Source organism: Curcuma longa, unplaced genomic scaffold (genome assembly GCF_044706935.1).
Source record: "Curcuma longa cultivar G26 ecotype Majalengka, Jawa Barat unplaced genomic scaffold, ITB_CL_G26_1.1 utg18532_np1212_1030455_RagTag, whole genome shotgun sequence".
Taxonomy (NCBI): domain Eukaryota; kingdom Viridiplantae; phylum Streptophyta; class Magnoliopsida; order Zingiberales; family Zingiberaceae; genus Curcuma; species Curcuma longa.
In genome coordinates, this window is record NW_027435598.1 from 40039 (window position 1) to 57015 (window position 16977).

The 16977-nt window shown below is 36.7% G+C and overlaps 3 protein-coding genes and 1 non-coding gene across 4 annotated transcripts; 2 read left to right on the forward strand and 2 right to left on the reverse strand.

The window, feature by feature from the left end:
- Positions 1-205: 205 nt before the first annotated feature.
- LOC141819808 (protein TPR3-like) lies at positions 206-7046 on the reverse strand. The gene is made up of 22 exons (XM_074707063.1): positions 6875-7046; positions 6679-6802; positions 6481-6596; positions 6225-6387; positions 6004-6113; positions 5841-5910; positions 5693-5766; positions 5513-5608; positions 5342-5437; positions 5085-5212; positions 4759-4993; positions 4520-4684; positions 4340-4432; positions 4066-4212; positions 2292-2402; positions 2020-2199; positions 1819-1947; positions 1649-1744; positions 1319-1507; positions 1074-1240; positions 476-731; positions 206-389 (listed from the first exon to the last, which is right to left on the reverse strand). Exons 1-21 carry the CDS (start codon positions 6914-6916, stop codon positions 521-523), a joined length of 2742 nt encoding a protein of 913 aa, XP_074563164.1. The 5' UTR covers positions 6917-7046; the 3' UTR covers positions 206-389; positions 476-520.
- Positions 7047-10542: 3496 nt separating this feature from the next.
- LOC141819736 (uncharacterized) lies at positions 10543-11371 on the forward strand. The gene is made up of 3 exons (XM_074706981.1): positions 10543-10614; positions 10711-11101; positions 11246-11371. The coding sequence occupies exons 1-3, from the start codon at positions 10543-10545 to the stop codon at positions 11296-11298; spliced, it is 516 nt and encodes a 171-aa protein (XP_074563082.1). The 3' UTR covers positions 11299-11371.
- Positions 11372-12831: 1460 nt separating this feature from the next.
- Positions 12832-16614, forward strand: LOC141819761 (benzaldehyde dehydrogenase, mitochondrial-like). The gene is made up of 11 exons (XM_074707009.1): positions 12832-12992; positions 13504-13623; positions 13743-13885; positions 13994-14147; positions 14237-14466; positions 15011-15100; positions 15231-15404; positions 15484-15621; positions 15860-15997; positions 16084-16145; positions 16248-16614. Exons 1-11 carry the CDS (start codon positions 12902-12904, stop codon positions 16519-16521), a joined length of 1614 nt encoding a protein of 537 aa, XP_074563110.1. The 5' UTR covers positions 12832-12901; the 3' UTR covers positions 16522-16614.
- A 103-nt stretch (positions 16615-16717) lies between these two features.
- Positions 16718-16790, reverse strand: TRNAK-CUU (transfer RNA lysine (anticodon CUU)). Its single transcript has one exon. It is a non-coding gene; the product is annotated as a tRNA-Lys (tRNA).
- Positions 16791-16977: the final 187 nt, after the last annotated feature.

Consider the following 16977-nt stretch of genomic DNA (forward strand, 5'->3'; position numbering starts at 1 on the left):
TTGTTGTCATCATCATCACATTAATCCATCTAGTCAATGCCAAGCAGTTAAGTGTGATTGATTTTCTCACTAATTTCAGATTAAAAGAGAGACAGAATAAGTACAGCAACTAACGAATGGAGCAGATGTTGACTCCAACAGCAGCTACCTGGTAGAAATTGCAATTCAAACATGCATCACATTAGCCACCAGGGTTCTGATACCATATTAAAAATAAAAATAAAAATAAAAAACAACTTTCTCACATCACATAACCAACACAATCAATTCTACCAAGGGATATTTCTTTGCCTACATACAAATAAGACGACATATAAAAGCGAAGTCGATTGCGAGAAATCCCTTGACTGCTTCTTGTAGGACTAAAGCTTTGAAACTAGACTCCATGACTGCAAATGAAGGCACAAGAATAAAGCATTGTTAGTCGCTGCGGAAAGGCATTTTGTGCAGAAATGGTGCTGGTTTGGCTTCATACCTCAGTTAGAGGAAAAGGGTTAAAATTTGTGCTTGCAGTATTGTGTCACCTCTGTGGTTGTTCGGAATTAGAGGCTCCGGCTTGGGGTGTGATAGACATACTGCTTGCTGAACCGTTCTCAGCGGGCGGACTAACGCCCCATTTTCCTTCCGAATCTAGTGGCTCTAATACATAGACGCCACCGTCCGTCATGCCCAAGGCAAATTGATTTGGTTCTGATGGATGTGCAGCAACCACAAGTGGGTATACAGCACCGCTGTCGAAAAGAGGGGAAAACAAGGTGATAACCTCAATAGTAATTCTCAAATGGCACATCCCGCTCCACCTTGTACAGCAATCATATCGATATCATGCGAGTACGAACCGACTTATACAGAAAAGGGCTTTTATCAGTTTGTTCTCAGATTATAGTCCTAAGATTAACAGCATTTCTACTGAATGCTGAAGAATTAAGAAGCAATATAAGCAATTAATGACCTGGAAGATATGCTTGCTCTATGATGGTTGTCAAAAAGGTTTGTGCCAAGCCTTGAATCGACTATACAAAATGCAGCAAATGGATGAGAAAGTACACAACATGAATGGTTCGACTAGGTACCTCGCATTGCCAACGAGATAAGCAGCTGGTAGGACGCGACAATGTAGAGTGAAACTGGCAGCATGAAATATACATATGGTTGCATCTAAGAAACTGGCATATATCAACTGGCTGTCACAAGAGAATGTTGCATGTGAAATGGGGGCAGAACCCTCATGAGGTGACCACTGTAAACAGACGAAAAGGTTCACTGAATTGAGTATATCATGACATATACGATACGATATTCAGAATAAGACACGTACCTGCTTCACGCATTCTAATTTAGTAGTTTCGTACAAAGCGATCTGAGTTTCATGCACAGCTAGGAAGTGTATTTGATCTTGATGGAACTGAACTCGCGTATCTACAATGGCAGCAGGAGTACGCCCAGCAGGAATTTGCAGAGATCTGCTTCGCTGTTTCTCCCACCCATCAGTTCCAAACACACAAAGCTGCAAGGGAAAAGGGACGATACGCATAACCATTAACAGCATGCATTTCATATACCTCTTAAATCTCCATGAATGCAATTCACAATTGCCAAATTGTGTGCATTATTAATTATTCACAGTAAGAAGAGGGCGACAAATAACCTGAGCATCAGCTCCAGATGAGACCAGCACGTTCAAAACATTGGAGAAGGCAAGACCAGTAATTCTCTTAGAGTGGCCTCTAAGTTTGCTCTTGACCTGCATAAGCATGCATACTGTAAGCTACAAGATTCCTTCCCCAGCTATCACATGCTGATGTAGTAGCAAAATACCTCGTCAACTCGGACATTATATATCTGAATAGTGGAGTCTTCCATTCCTATAGCAATTATATTATTGTCTTGAGGATGAAATGCAAGAAAAGTTGCTGCAGGTGGAGGTGACATGAACGTCGTCATAGTCTGCGGTAAGAACAAAGCGGTTAATCCCAAATATAACTTAAGCTAAATTGCACTATCTGGTCATTGGCTAACCTTAAATGTCATCATGTTGAATAGGGATATTTTCCCTCCTGATGCGGACATAACATACGAGTCATTCTTCGAAAGTGCAAAGCAGTGGACTGCTTCTTCAGGATTTGTGTCAGCTATCTCATTAGTCATCAATATGCCACTTGGTGGTTGCCACAACTGGGGAGCAACGCCTGTTGTTGCCTACAAACAAAGGTATATATTTATCAAATTGTATAAATATACAATTTCATTGGCATGGTGGCACTTTGACAAAGTATTTTAACATCCTTCACCTTTCCGCTTGAATGACGTTCATTACGAGGCCACTTCCAGAGTAGGTGAATTGCACTTGATGCTAAAGCCAAGATGGCAACACCAGAATTGGTGTAGATCAGTCTTGAAATCTGCAATACCAAGTTCTAGTCAGGATAATCAGGACCTTCAATCATGTTCTCTCGCAAGATAGGCAAGGCAAAAGGATTCATCGTATATATCTAATGGCGAAAGGCACTCATCTACATGTTTATTTCTGTAGTGTGCAAGTTACAAGAAATAGAGACTTCATTGCTCTATCCAGTTATAGGATTCAGTACAGAATTTCCAGTGAACACCTCTCTCATCAAGCATTAGAAATATGAACAAGGTGTGACATCCAAACACCTTCCCAACAAGTTTATCATGTACATTTAAAGTCAAACTCTTGTAACTCACTAAGAAGAAGAATGGTGAGTATTCAATTCAACAAATAACTATTCTCTGGAGGAACCACAAGTAATACTTATCTATACATGGAATTGCCTGCACGTAGTTGTGGATTACTCTTGGATCAGTGGTCATCGAAATAGTTTCTTTGACCATGAAAAAGGTGATGCGGCACCTAGGGGAGGGCAGGCCTAGCCTTAAACCTGTAAACCAATCCCAACCAAATCGAAAAAATAGGCTATTCGGTTTTTAAGTTTGGTTTTGGGTTGGAAAGTAGTCAAACTTTCCAGATTCAGTTCAATTTCAGTTTCCATCCTAGTGAAACCGACAAAATCGAACCAAACTGATAAATAATTATATAAATATAAACATATACTTTAACATCAATTAATCCTAATATTTAGTATGTATTTAATTATTGTCTTTGTTCTGGTTGTTACTTAGATGTTAAATAAATAATATTTTGTTTAGTAGCATGATAGTCGGTGTGTATTTGTTTTTATGATCTTTTTAATAAAAAATTTGGTTTAAACTGAAACAAATCGAAAAAAAATTTGATTTTGTTTCAGCCCAAACTGTTTCAGTTTTGGTTTGATTTTGGGTTGATTTTTTCAAGCCAAAAAAAAAGAGCTTGTGTTTAGTTTTACCAATGAGACAGGTAAATCAAGCTGCAACGACCTCTAGCGACACCAAGGGTTTCAAAAGAGGCTAATTTTATTAACTGAGATGATTGAAATAAGGGGTTCAGACCCCTTTATAGGCCCAATGATAATCCCAGTCTCCTTCAAAGGTCTAACCAGGTTTGACTAACATTTACCAAAGTTTGCTATGGCCAATAAAAGAAAGATTTAATAAACTATTGTTTTCTGCATTAGAAGGATTTGTGAGACTGATCTTATATAGTTGGAGAATATAACTTGTTCTATACTTGTAGAGGAATGATCTTCGTCGGAGAAAATATAAAATACAAGTGAAAGAATTCAAGCTTGCGTACTGCTTGTGTGCATCCTTTTGCATTGGTTTGTCATTTTCTTTATTAAGGTGTTCATATATGATGATATAAAACCCAACTTTCTTATGATTGTTGACAATAAAAGAATGTGTTCAGACAAGGAGCAGCAATATTTCCTGCCCCAAAAGGCCTAACATGCTTCAGCAAAATTCTGATGTGAAGCAAGATCTAATACATCTTGCATGGGAAAGTTAACAGAAAAAATGTGTTTACCTTGAACTAGGTTAACTCAAACCAATAAGGCAACTAGTACAATGAAAGGGACTTCATGCAAATATTTAAAACATTTTCCAGAAGAAATGTGTAACTGTAGAATGTTCAACATATGAAATCCTACACTACAAAGATCTAACCTTGCTTGTTCTAAGACTATCCGGGAGCCTTAAAGATCGGCATTGAGCTGGTTCAGTGACTTCGGTAAGCTTCCAGATTTTTGATTTGTCCATTGATTCATCAGCAATTCTAGGTTTGACATCTACCATGTTTCTGCCTTCTCCATTCTATCAATATCAAATGCTACCGCATAAAAATCAGTTGAGATTCATAAAATGGACTGGGTAAAAATGTAGGAGTCTTTTATTACAAAAAGAATATAGATTAGAATATTGAGGGGGAAAAAAATCTGACCATTCCAGCAGCTATTGTGATAGGTGGAGCAGTTCTCTCAGTTATTCCAGAAGATGTTGCAACAGAAGCAGCAGTTAGTGGGCTTATTACAGGCTGTATCATGAAGCATAAACATCAGAAAATTCTTTTAAATTTATGTTATGTTAAAAGAAGCAATTTATCCTGTTCAAAAAAGGATACCTTTGTTGCAGTCTCTGAAACAGCCCTAGAAGCATCAAAAGAACGATTTTCAAATGTGCGCAATAGACGAAGTCCATCACCATTTGCCAAAATTTTAATTCCATTATCATGGGTAGAAACAGCCAATAGTGTTCCTTCCTTGTTGAATCTAATCCTTGGACTTGCCTGATGTTAGAAGTGGCACATAAGGCTCCTACTAGAATAATTTATTCATATATATCAAGAAAGAGAGTGATTACTGGTAGGCCACCGTCAGCGTCAACAGTTGTTAGGAGATTGATATTATCCATATCCCAGAACTTGATCAAAAATTCATCACCAGCAGCCAAAAACTTATTCCTTGTGGTATCAAATTGCACTACTCCTAGTGAACGTTTTCGGAAACCTTGATATGTCCTCTTTACAGCTCCTTCACTTTCATTCCACTCCACAATGAAGGTCTCCCCTTCTTTACTAGTTCCACATGAGAAGAGCCTGCAAAAAATAATGAAGAAATACCAAAATTGTGAGGGATAGAGAACAAGCATAAACTTGTTTGTGCAAAGGGTAGTAGCCGTAAACAGACCTTGAACCATCAGCACTATAAGCCATTGTTGTGCACCAGTGACCTGGAGCATCATAATCTACCCTGGATCCCAGATTGTCATACAACCATGCCTTTATTTTTCCATCTAATGCAGTTGAAAATATGAACTGCAAGTCAACGAAGCTAAAGATTAATAAACCATTTTAAAATCACTAAGTAAAAGCTAAGCCAATATGTCTAACCATAGTTAAAGATGAATTTGACTTTGAAAAAAAAATCTTAAACTGTCAAATCACCTGAATGCTCTCCTTGTGATGTGGGCATACAGAGTATACAGGTGCTTCATGGCCTTCAAAAGTATGTTGTTTAGAGCCACTAGTTGCATCCCACACCTAATGTAGCAGAAACTTCAATAAAAACTTAAAAAGAAAGGTACGTAAAATTTAAATTCAAAGATTTCTACCAACCCTAATTGTCTTGTCATCTCCACAGGTGATTATAGAAAGCTGCTTATTAGGATGAGCAAATGCAATATCGTTGACACCGCCAACATGAGCGTCAATCTACCATTTGGATGTCAAAAGAAGTCATAAATAAGAATGGAAGAAACAAGGATCGCCCAAAAATGCATATATTGCCATTCCAACCTCCAAGTGTTGTCTGATATCATCACCACCATGATAATAATATATTTGGACAATGTGCCTTGAATAAGCAATGCCTGCACCATAACTTGGTAATCTTATAGAAGTCACTATTAGTCTTTTTTGTTTTTACCACACAGAATAAGCTTACCAAACAAGGAGCCATCTGGGCTCCATATTATGCGATTAACTGATACAGCAGGATCCTTTACCAAAGAAGCCTGAGTGGCACAAGGGGCATGTCAAACAAAATGAAAAATGCACCAGAGCCAGAACCATACAGCAGTGTATAATCTAGTACATAGAAATCAAACCTGCAGGGACATGGAGCAAGTTCCAAGCTCCCAAACCTTGAAATTCCTCAGAATTAATCTCTCCCGGGTGCCAACATCCCATAATGCAATATCACCAACATTTGTACCAACTAGGATACGAGAACAGGAAAAAAAACTCAGAAACCAATGACAGAAAAGTGCTAATACCTCAAAAGTAAAACAAGCATAGTAAATAATAATAAGCTACTGAAAAGTAATACCAAGAAGAATAGTCTGCTGGACTGGATGAAAATCCATGCTCATGGGGTTTGATCCTTGGATCAGCGTCCGCACAACTGTTTTTGGTAAGTCCTCCAGGGAAAATGTAGCCTGGTTATGGATCTGAGGATAGGAAACTGGCAATATATTGACAGGCAGATTTACCTGAATCATGTAGTCGGTACTAAGATAAAGTTGGGATCGCCTAACCACCAAAACCAAAAGGAAAATAGACTAGATTAGAAACATCCAGCTTACCTCTTCGGATATTCCTAGGGGCCTTGCTCTTTTAGATACATGCTCAGAGTCAGCAGATGCATATTCAATAGAAGGGTTGGCTGTTGGAGGAGTCCTTGGGTGCTTTAGGATTGCAACTATATTGAACAGAAAAGCCATTGTTAATCTCATCACTCACAATAATCTTCTAGTACTAATTAGCACAATCCATCATATTACCAGGATTTGTAGGTGCATTGAGCCCAATAGGTCCACCAGTGACCACTGGATGGGTTACAGCTGAAGGACTAGACATCCAACCAGCAAGGGGTGTTGGAACTGGTGTTGGAGCAGGCTGAAAAGACTGGAGAAGAAATTTGTTGAGAATGTGACATGGAACACAGTAATACTCAAAATTCAACAATTGGTAAATTACCCCATGGGCACCCAATGGAGGAAAAGTTCCTGCTTTGGGCATGACCCCCAGCAGTGGATTGTTTACTGGTGATGGAGCAAGTGCACCATTTGGTTGCCCACATGAATGATCAACAAAAAGAGTTTTGATATCTGGATTTGGCCTAGGGTTTTTGCAAAGCTGATGCTGCCAGTTTAAACTGCCAACCGTAAAATGATTAGTGGATAAATAATTAATATATCTGAAAATTGGAAGAAACTTGCTCATTGAAGGATGATAAACATTTGCATTGGCTAAGAAAAATTTAGGAGATTAAGGTATAAGCATATTGACCATGTTAATTGTTTTCATATGATCTTTATTGACTTAGAAAAGCTTATGATAGTCCCTAGATAATTCCATGGTGAGTTCTGGACAAATGAGTTTCCTATAGTTGTAGGTTTGAATCAAGGGTAAGCAGTCCCTAATTTTATAGGTCAATACTAGCTGAAGTTATCAACCATATTCAAAATTACCTCTTTGTGGATAATATTATGTTAACTTATACAAGTGCAATCAGATTAAATTTGAAGCTTGAATGCAGAGATCAACAAGTCAATTGAATTCAATAAAACAAATTATAATTGTACGGGAGAAACTTCAAGAGGTAGTCGCTATACGACTTTCCATTGTCAGGAATACAGTATACTTTAATCAATAGGGTCCTCAATTATGAAGGTGGAGAAATTTTGAGCTTCACTATGTCATGCTCAAACAAATAGATTGTTTCCCGCTATTCTGTAAGGAATATGCAAATCCCATTGCATTCTGAACTGTACAGAAAAATTACTGTAAACACCTACAATCTTACCTCTGGTTAATTAAGGTGCGCAACCTAGAGTTCTTTAGGTTTGGAAACTGCAATTTATCTCGGAACAAGGGGTTTGCTTCAATCCCTAGAGAATAATTGAACAAGTGATGTTTCTAAATGTGAAATTAGATTATTTATATCTAAGGTTCAAGGATATATTTAAGTATAATATTTTTTAAAGTTTAGATCAGTATGAATTATATGCACTAATTTGTCTCATTACTGTGGTAGTTTTGATAATCTAGAAGAGAGTATCATCTTGCTAAGACCTAAAAGATGACATACTACGAGGACAAAACATTCCTGTTGATAATAACTTCCCATGTTGGTGGTACAACTCTAGTGAAATGTTTAACATCAACTATTTCAATATGATGCTTATTGTCGTGACATCACTTTTTACATATAGCATCTCTAGTTTGGAGGAGTGTAGGCATCTACATTACATAACCTTAGCAATTTGTCAAGAGCAATATCCAAATGAACGAGAAAAGCATATCATTTCTTCATATATTGCCAGATTATCGATCACATAGAAAAAGTTTTATGGCAGTACTATAACTCTAAACTTTTGAGTCACAAATCAGAGTGCAGAGGTTTAAGAATCAATCTGAGATAAACAATAATAAAAAACTTGAGTATGAAATATTGTACCAGATTACATTATCCATTTTAACAATCTTTATTAACATTGATTACATTACATTACATGATTCTTGCCTGATTATTAAATAGTCAATCTTTATTTACAGGAGTCAGAGACCATGGGAAAAGTATGTAGCAGATGTCACAGAAGCAACACAAATGCTTTTGAGTATGCTTATAACGTCAAATCGACATACGATATTACATCTTCTAATGCCAAATACTTCTGAGTATATATCAACAAACAAAACTAATCCTAGAGAATAATTGAACAAGTGATGTTTCTAAATATGAAATTAGATTATTTATATCTAAGGTTCAAGGATATATTTAAGTATAATATTTTTCAAAGTTTGGATCAGTATGAATTATATGCATTAATTTGCCTCATTACTGTGTAGTTTCTCGATTTTCCTCCTCATAGATGGTTGTGGCGCCGACTATGTGGGATCGCTAGGATGACGGATTCCACCTTTTGCAGAAAAAAAAGAGAGTATCATCTTTAGGATCTCTATAATAATATCACTGACTTCACAAATGTTAACTCTTATTGTAAACACAAATCTTTCTAAAAGAGCCATGACATAGTCTGACTATTGTATTATAAGCAATTGACTCATGTTGCTTAATCAGTACTTTAAACAAAATACAAAATTATACAATCTTGATAATTGACTCGACTATCCAATAATAACACATATGTTGATTAAAAAAATTGTTTAATTTGATAATCAATTTTTTATCGATTTGATTTATTTGATTTTCATAACAAAGTTTGATCGATTAAATTTGTTAAAAAAATTTAATTTATTCAATTTATTTTATTGATTTGATAGATTCAATTATTATCCGTGTCATACCTAAGTAATATAATGGTTTAGATCCAAAACAAACGTGCAAACAAACCCAATAGCAAATTTCTACATTTGATTCTATAAATTTTATAAAAGTTTCATAACTTTTGAGTTTTTTAACTTATGAATTGAATACAACATGAATGACTACATAAGTCTTTTAAGTAAGATTGGAATTTTGATGCAATGACATATATGATCTATTATACATAGATGGCTCATCCCCGGAGCAATGGTGCAACGGTAGGACATTCGGGTTGTGACTTAGGGACCTGCGGTTCGATCCCCCGCTACGGCGTATTTATAAAAATTGCCTTCCAAATGGAGAACGCAATCAAAGGATACTGGGCATCTGGATTGGTCACCGTATGCGCTTCCCGATTTACCCTGGTGGTCAGTGGGAAACTTTCGTCGGACTAATCTATATCATTTTCTTTAGCTAATTAAATTATTTAATTATAAGAAAGAGTAAATTTATTGGCTATCTTAAAATTTTTTAATGTAAATTATATACTCCTTCAGAATTTGAAAATATAGATAAGCTTGTATTTATATATTCCTTTTTTTATTTTAGAAGAGGATATAAATAAATATATTTTGATAATATTATTTATAAAAAACAAAAAATATATTTTTGATATCTTTTAAAATTTTATTAGATTAATTAGATTTCGATTCAATCATTAAAATTTTGAATTTATTTGACAATATCAATTATAAGAATAGTGTGAATTTATTGATCATTTATAAAATTACCAATTAGATTATTTTTTATAAAATTTGCTTTTATAAATTTCTTACGTTGACAAATATAAATTTTTTAATTACATTGTTAACGTTAAAATTTCTAGTAATTTTAAAAATACAATAAAATATACAATTACTTATTAAAAAAATATAATAATATAATAAAGATTTTAAAAGACCAATATATAGGGTAAATTGCCAATCCGTTCCAGCATCCATTTCAAATTAAACCCATTTGGAAGAATATCCTTTGATGCCGTAGCTGAGGATCGAACCACGGGTCTCTGATTAAAGTGGATAAACGCTGAATCTTGATCGAGATAATACCTTTTTTAATTTTTTAATTTATATCTTTGTAGATGATTATGTGAGATTATTAGGATAATGAATTATGCCTTTATTGAAATGAAACTTAGCTTTCCAATTAGTTGAGGGCCTCCGGTAGAATTTTCGGGTAGATTCATTGCATCTTTCTAACGCGTGAAGTGCATCTAAGTCAGCAACCAACGGCGATCCCTCACGACAACTGGGTCCAGTGAATCTTGACCGTCGATTGTTTTAGCGCAATCCCGTGCACGTGCCGGGGATTTAAAATGGTGGAAGACGACGACGAGATTTTGGGGGCTAGAGTTGTTGATTTCTTCACAGATCTTCGATCCCTCGAGGTCCTCCTTCAAGAAGAAAGAAACGATTTTGATTTCATTTTTACCGAATTCTGGAGACAAGTCTCTGGTATTCGCTTGCAAAATTCGATCTTGCAGGAAGATTTCGACATGGAATTCAGTTTATTTTCGTGGATTTGGGGCCGGAAACCGCGCGAAGTCCCCAAACTGAACCCAGGGAACTCTTCTTCATCTTCCTCCGCCACCGCCGCCGCCGCTATCGGAGGGCGGCTCGGCACCTCGCAGTCCCCATCCGGCGAAACTTGGAGGACACGGCGGCGGAGGCGGACGGATCCGAGGGTCGACAAGGAGCACGACGCGGTCGTCGTGCCCCCCGACGGAGGATGCGTCTCCTGCTCCGACTCCGACGAGGAGGACTGGGCGGTGGGATGGCTGGAGCCCCACGGTCCGGACTTCCGTTCGTCGGAAGACAGCTTCGCCGTGCTGGTGCCGTGCTACGACCGTGCTCCCGGCAATGACGATCGTCCCAGTGAGTCCCTGTTCACGTAGATTTTTGTCGACAAACATAGTAAATTCAGATTATATTTTCTAGTACTAATTAAAATTTATAAACCAAATTAATTTGTGCTATATTATGAAATCGAGTCCAATGTTATTCACTTTGTTTTTGCAGAACACAGTGGATTCATATCACAGTGGCTCACAGAACAACCAAGTGAAAGCTAATTGGCACTGCTGCTGTTTAGTTCAATTAGACTATTTTAGAACGATCCATTTCATGATTAATAGTAAGAGAAACTGAGTGAGAAAGATTGATTATTTCATTATCTCGTTGCTGTATTTTACACATTATATATAAATAAAGTTAGTGAAGAATTTAAAGATTTAATTGTACAAACTACTTAATGGGTGCGCATGTATGTTGTCTTGCTTTAGATCAATTGCTAATCGACTTACATGAAATGAAATCATTAGATGATGTTATAAATGAGATGACATGATGTCATTTCATGACTATGTGCATGTCATCATAATTCTATATTTTAAGATGAGATTTGAGCTCCAAGAAATTGTGATGGCACCATTCAACATAGAATTTCATGGTGAACCAAACAATCCCACCAATCAGAAAAATATGAGAACATGATGGCCTCATAAGACTTTGAATATGAGAACATGATGGTCCCTCCCTAAACATGATATGCTTATGTCAAACCTCATAAATTGGTGATAAAGATTCTACTAATTCAATCTTATCTAATAATATTAGAGTATCACCTAAAATCCCAATATATTATTCTCTCATTTAGAGTTAATATTAAATTTGATAAAAACTCATTCATTTTTTTAAATAGTAAAAGAATATACAAAACAAATAAACTTAAAAATTAGTGAGCTTAGTTTATTAGCCTTTATTAATAAAATTTATAAATAATTTTTTCTATTATTTTATTTAAATCTGAATTATAAAAATAGTTTTATATTTTTATTTAAATACATAAAAATATAATAATATACAATTTTTTATAATCTTAAATTAAATTATCTGCTATATATTAAATATAAAAAATCAAAGCTTAATAAAATTTTTAATAAATAAACTTAAATAGCTAAATGAGAAAATAAACATACTTAAATACTAAAAATCGTTTTACACCCTAATTTATCCTTCTGCCCTTATGATAGATTTTGACAAAATTATAAGTAAATTTAATTATACATCAGTCTGTAATAACATTTTTATCATAAAAAATGATAAATCCCACCACCTGGGGTAAGTCCTACGAAAATTTCCCACCGACCACCAAAGTAAATCGGGAAGCGCACCAATCCAGATGCCCAACATCCTTTGATTGTGTTCCCCATTTGGAAAAAAATTCTTACATATACACCGTAGCTGAAGATCAAACCGCGAGTCCCTGAATCACAATTCGGATGTCTTACCGTTACACCATTGCCTAGGGACAACATTTTTATCATAAATATTATTGTATGAAGTCATTTACATCTAAATTTACATTATTTTAAGGATACTTAAATCGTAATAATTAATTTTAGTCCAAGTTAATTTAAGGTAAAGCGATGTCATTGTTACCTAAAACATACTCATTCATAATGCACATTTCACATTCAGTCCGTGTGGGGCCCTTGTTTAGTCTTCTCAGAACAAACCACGTGGGAGGAACAGAATCAGGGTTGAAAATCCAGGTGCATTTATTTAATGCAAACGCCCACAATCGGTCGGTCGGTCGGGGAAGACGCTGGTCACTCTCATCCTTTCAGTCAGTACTCTCTACGAAGCAATCGCAGCAATTAAGGCGAAGAGGCCATGGCAGCGGCTCGAAGGATCGCCTCCTCTCTACTCGCCTGGTCTTCTTCTTCACCGCCCCTCGTCTCCTCTCTGCTTCGCCAAGGATCAGGTGCGCATCTGAAGGACATTTGAGTTTATTTGGGTTTGTATTTGTGCTGTCAGGAACATGTGAAGGTGCTCGATGGTGATTGGGGCGATCGACCGTGTCAAAATCTCATCTTTCTTTTAGATTTTCGTTTCCGACGTGTAAAATAGGAACATCATGCTAGAAGAGGAAAGAATAATCATTGTATTTTGAGGGGAAAAAAGAAGAAAAATTGAGCTTTCATCTATGGAAAATTTGAGATATCTTCTTCATTTGATTTTCTTGCACCTAAAAATTTTAAAACTTCGTCTAGAAGTTGTTTCCAGTCTAAAATTTAGGGGTTTTGTTTATCTCGAGCTTGTTCTGATTGGTTTATTGCTGATAGAAGTTTGAGATGCAACTATTTCAACTTGTCAGTGGAATTGGATTTCTTCATGTACTAATGGAGTCAATTCCTGGAAACAGAAAGCAGAGCTTCATCCTTTTGTGTTCACCGTGTATAAGGTTACTGACTTGGGATGACCTAATTGTCCAGCTTCAAGAGTTCTTCGAGGGGTTAGCACTTCTTCTTTGATTGAGGAACCAATTCACCCTCCAGTTCAAGTAAACTACACACAACTTTTAATAAATGGAGATTTCGTGGACTCAGCTTCAGGTGGATTCTTCAGCTTTTCTTGAGGCACAATCTCAACTGATAATAAAGACTTTTGGACAGTATGTTCAGCTTAATTTTTGTGCTACTTAAAAATTGTTACTTGAATCATTTGGTACCAGGAAAGACTTTCCCAACCTTGGATCCTAGAACTGGGGAAGTGATTGAACATGTTGCTGAAGGAGATGCAGAAGATATCAACAGAGCTGTCGTTGTTGCTCGCAAGGCATTTGATGAAGGGCCATGGCCCAAGATGACTGGTTACGTAATGCTCTAAATCTTTCATTCCAAGTTTATAACTATTCTTTTCACACCTTCTTCTGTTTGGATCTTCTTTTTAACGAATGGCAATCACCTCAAATTGTGGGCACAGGAAAGGTCGTGCATTCTTAACCGGTTTGCTGATCTTATTGAGAAGCACAATGATGAGATTGCTGCATTAGAAAGTTGGGATAGTGGGAAACCTTATGAACAGTCTTATCGGAGTGAAATTCCAACAGTGGCACGGTTGATGAGATACTATGCAGGTATGGTTATACAGATATCTGTAAACTAATTTGACCTTATCTACTTCTTATTTCTCGATGATAAATGTCTATTTATCTTAATTTTCCAGGATGGGCAGACAAGATTCATGGACTCATAGTGCCAGCTGATAGTCAACATCATGTGCAGGTCTTGCACGAGCCAATTGGTGTTGCAGGCCAAATTATCCCCTGGAATTTTCCACTTCTTATGTATGCTTGGAAGGTAGGACCTGCACTAGCTTGTGGGAACACAATTGTGTTGAAGACTGCACCGCAAACTCCGTTATCAGCACTTTATGTATCCAAGCTACTCCATGAGGTTTGATTTGGTTCTCACATCCCTCTTTTACTCTACTTTCATCATACCACTTCTGCATTCTATGCCCTAATCATGACATTTTACTAAAATGATACCTACTTTCATTGTTATGTGTAGCATTCACCAAGTCTCTGTCTATTGGCATTATCCTGATCCAACTCTTGCAGTTTCATTGTGTGAAGGTTTAGGGATGGTCGAAAATTAGGATCAGTTAACATTGTAACAAGTATTTGCAATATTGTGTTCTTCCAAACCCTTTTTAGGCCAGGTGATAACGGCAATTTCATGTACATTAATCTGATGAGAAGTTTCCAACACAACCATATGTTATCTTTTGTTTGAAAAAAAAAAGAAAGGTAAAATATTAAAGTGAAAAGAAAAGGATATATAACTTATAAACAGGTATATTGAATCTCTCGTTGTTGGACTAGTGAAAACAAGTTTTACAGAAGAACCACACTTATTACCTGAAAGAACAAGGATGTCTTGATCTTCACCCTCCTTTATTTTATTTTGTATACTGGTTATGTCTACCATGGTTTAGGCCGGTCTCCCTGCTGGTGTCCTGAACGTGATATCCGGATTTGGTCCAACTGCTGGGGCAGCCCTTGCTAGTCACATGGGTGTTGATAAGGTAACATAGATTCATTGTTTTTTCATGAATTTGTGGGATTTAAGAACCAATGGATTCTGTATCTTATGATGGCATTTATTGTATGTTGATTCTGCATCTTATGTTTCTGATAACTTCCTAAATCTAACAGCTTGCTTTCACTGGATCTACTGATACCGGAAAGATTGTTCTTGAATTGTCTGCAAAGAGCAATCTTAAGCCAGTGACACTAGAGCTTGGAGGAAAATCTCCTATGATTATAATGGATGATGCTGATATTGATAGGGCTGTCGCACTTGCACATGTTGCTTTATTCTTTAATCAGGTTCGCATAGTCATATGCATTCAACTTTACTTGAAGAATGTCTGCCTACCTATTTACCTACATAACCCAATTTATACAGGGACAGTGTTGTTGTGCCGGGTCTCGCACATTCGTTCATGAGCGCATATACGATGAGTTTGTAGAGAAAGCAAAAGCCCGTGCCTTAAAACGCATTGTTGGGGACCCCTTCAAAAAGGGTGTTGAACAAGGTCCTCAGGTATCCTCCTTTTTCTGTCATTGTTCTATCTGAAAGGTAGAAACTGCCATATTTGGTGCTTTGTTCGTGTCTTGATTTACGTGCTCATACTAATTTTCATCTCGCTCGGTTGCTGTTTGATCATGCATAACATGTATGAAAAAGTCATCTAGCTTCTTAACAAAGTTGAAGTTCTGAACCTGTCCATATTGGTTGTGGTTAGCATGATGAGTACTTTTGTTCTTACCAAACATCTCAGATTGATGAGGAGCAGTTTAGCAAGATCTTGCATTACATCAAATCGGGAATCAACAGCGGTGCCACACTAGTAACAGGTGGAGATCGAATCGGAAACAAAGGTTACTACATTCAGCCTACCATCTTCTGTGATGTACAAGTATGGCCTAGTCCTTAACTCTATAAAAGTTTGGTAAACTCTCAATCTGCATTTGTGATACCAGTTGTGATATTTGAAATTTATAGGATGAAATGAAAATAGCACAAGACGAGATCTTCGGTCCTGTTCAATCGATCCTTAAGTTCAGGCAAGTGCAACTCTGCCGAAATATATGGTTTTTGGCAAACTCTACCTCGTTCTGTGCTGGTTCTGTTCTCAGTAATCACCATAGTGCCTTTGGTGATGGCAGGGATCTTAACGAGGTCATACGAAGAGCAAATGCGAGTCGATTTGGGTTAGCTGCTGGAGTGGTTACCAAAAATCTCGACACTGCAAACACCTTGATGCGTGCTCTGCGTGCTGGAAGTGTATGGATCAACTGCTTCGATGTCTCCGGTGCTGCAATTCCTTTCGGAGGATACAAAATGAGTGGGCACGGAAGGGAGAGGGGAATCGATAGCCTGAAGAACTACTTGCAGGTAAAAGCAGTGATAACTCCCTTAAAGAACCCTGCTTGGTTGTAAATATTAGGATGTTGATGATGGATCTATCCATGTGAACTGTGACCGATTGAAGAAAACACGATGGTGAGGATGAAGAATGTGTTGGTTTTTAAACTTTTTTTTTTTTTCGTTTGGTGCATCAGAAGTTAGCTCAAATTGCTCTGTTAATATGGAATTAGAGGGAGAAGCCCTAAAACGCAAGGGGAAAAAAAACATTCGCCCACCGTGGGGCTCGAACCCACGACCACAAGGTTAAGAGCCTTGCGCTCTACCAACTGAGCTAGACGGGCTTGCTTTTTTTAATTGTTGATTATATATATATCACTTATAGAAAGAATATATCAAAATACATTATAATTTTTTTTATTAAAATAATATCGAAAATAGTATGAAGACAAAAAATAATAAATTTCTAAAATTAATTAATTTATAACTTGTTAAATGATTTTTTTTTTGCACCATGCACATGTTTATTTA

What these genes read in the sequence shown, in the direction of transcription:
- LOC141819808 (XM_074707063.1), bottom strand. Translation starts at nt 6,916, where the DNA reads ATGCCCAAAGCAGGAACTTTTCCTCCATTGGGTGCCCATGGG. An exon ending in ATAGTCTTAGAACAAGCAAG is followed by an intron (nt 2,403 to 4,065) that starts GTTAGATCTTTG and finishes TTGGTATTGCAG; the next exon opens with ATTTCAAGACTGATCTACAC. An exon ending in AACGTCATTCAAGCGGAAAG is followed by an intron (nt 2,200 to 2,291) that starts GTGAAGGATGTT and finishes CTTTGTTTGTAG; the next exon opens with GCAACAACAGGCGTTGCTCC.
- LOC141819736 (XM_074706981.1), top strand. Translation starts at nt 10,543, where the DNA reads ATGGTGGAAGACGACGACGAGATTTTGGGGGCTAGAGTTGTTGATTTC. An exon ending in CAGATCTTCGATCCCTCGAG is followed by an intron (nt 10,615 to 10,710) that starts GTCCTCCTTCAA and finishes TCGATCTTGCAG; the next exon opens with GAAGATTTCGACATGGAATT. An exon ending in CGGCAATGACGATCGTCCCA is followed by an intron (nt 11,102 to 11,245) that starts GTGAGTCCCTGT and finishes TTGTTTTTGCAG; the next exon opens with AACACAGTGGATTCATATCA.
- LOC141819761 (XM_074707009.1), top strand. Translation starts at nt 12,902, where the DNA reads ATGGCAGCGGCTCGAAGGATCGCCTCCTCTCTACTCGCCTGGTCTTCT. An exon ending in TCTGCTTCGCCAAGGATCAG is followed by an intron (nt 12,993 to 13,503) that starts GTGCGCATCTGA and finishes CTAATTGTCCAG; the next exon opens with CTTCAAGAGTTCTTCGAGGG. An exon ending in TATCCAAGCTACTCCATGAG is followed by an intron (nt 14,467 to 15,010) that starts GTTTGATTTGGT and finishes ACCATGGTTTAG; the next exon opens with GCCGGTCTCCCTGCTGGTGT.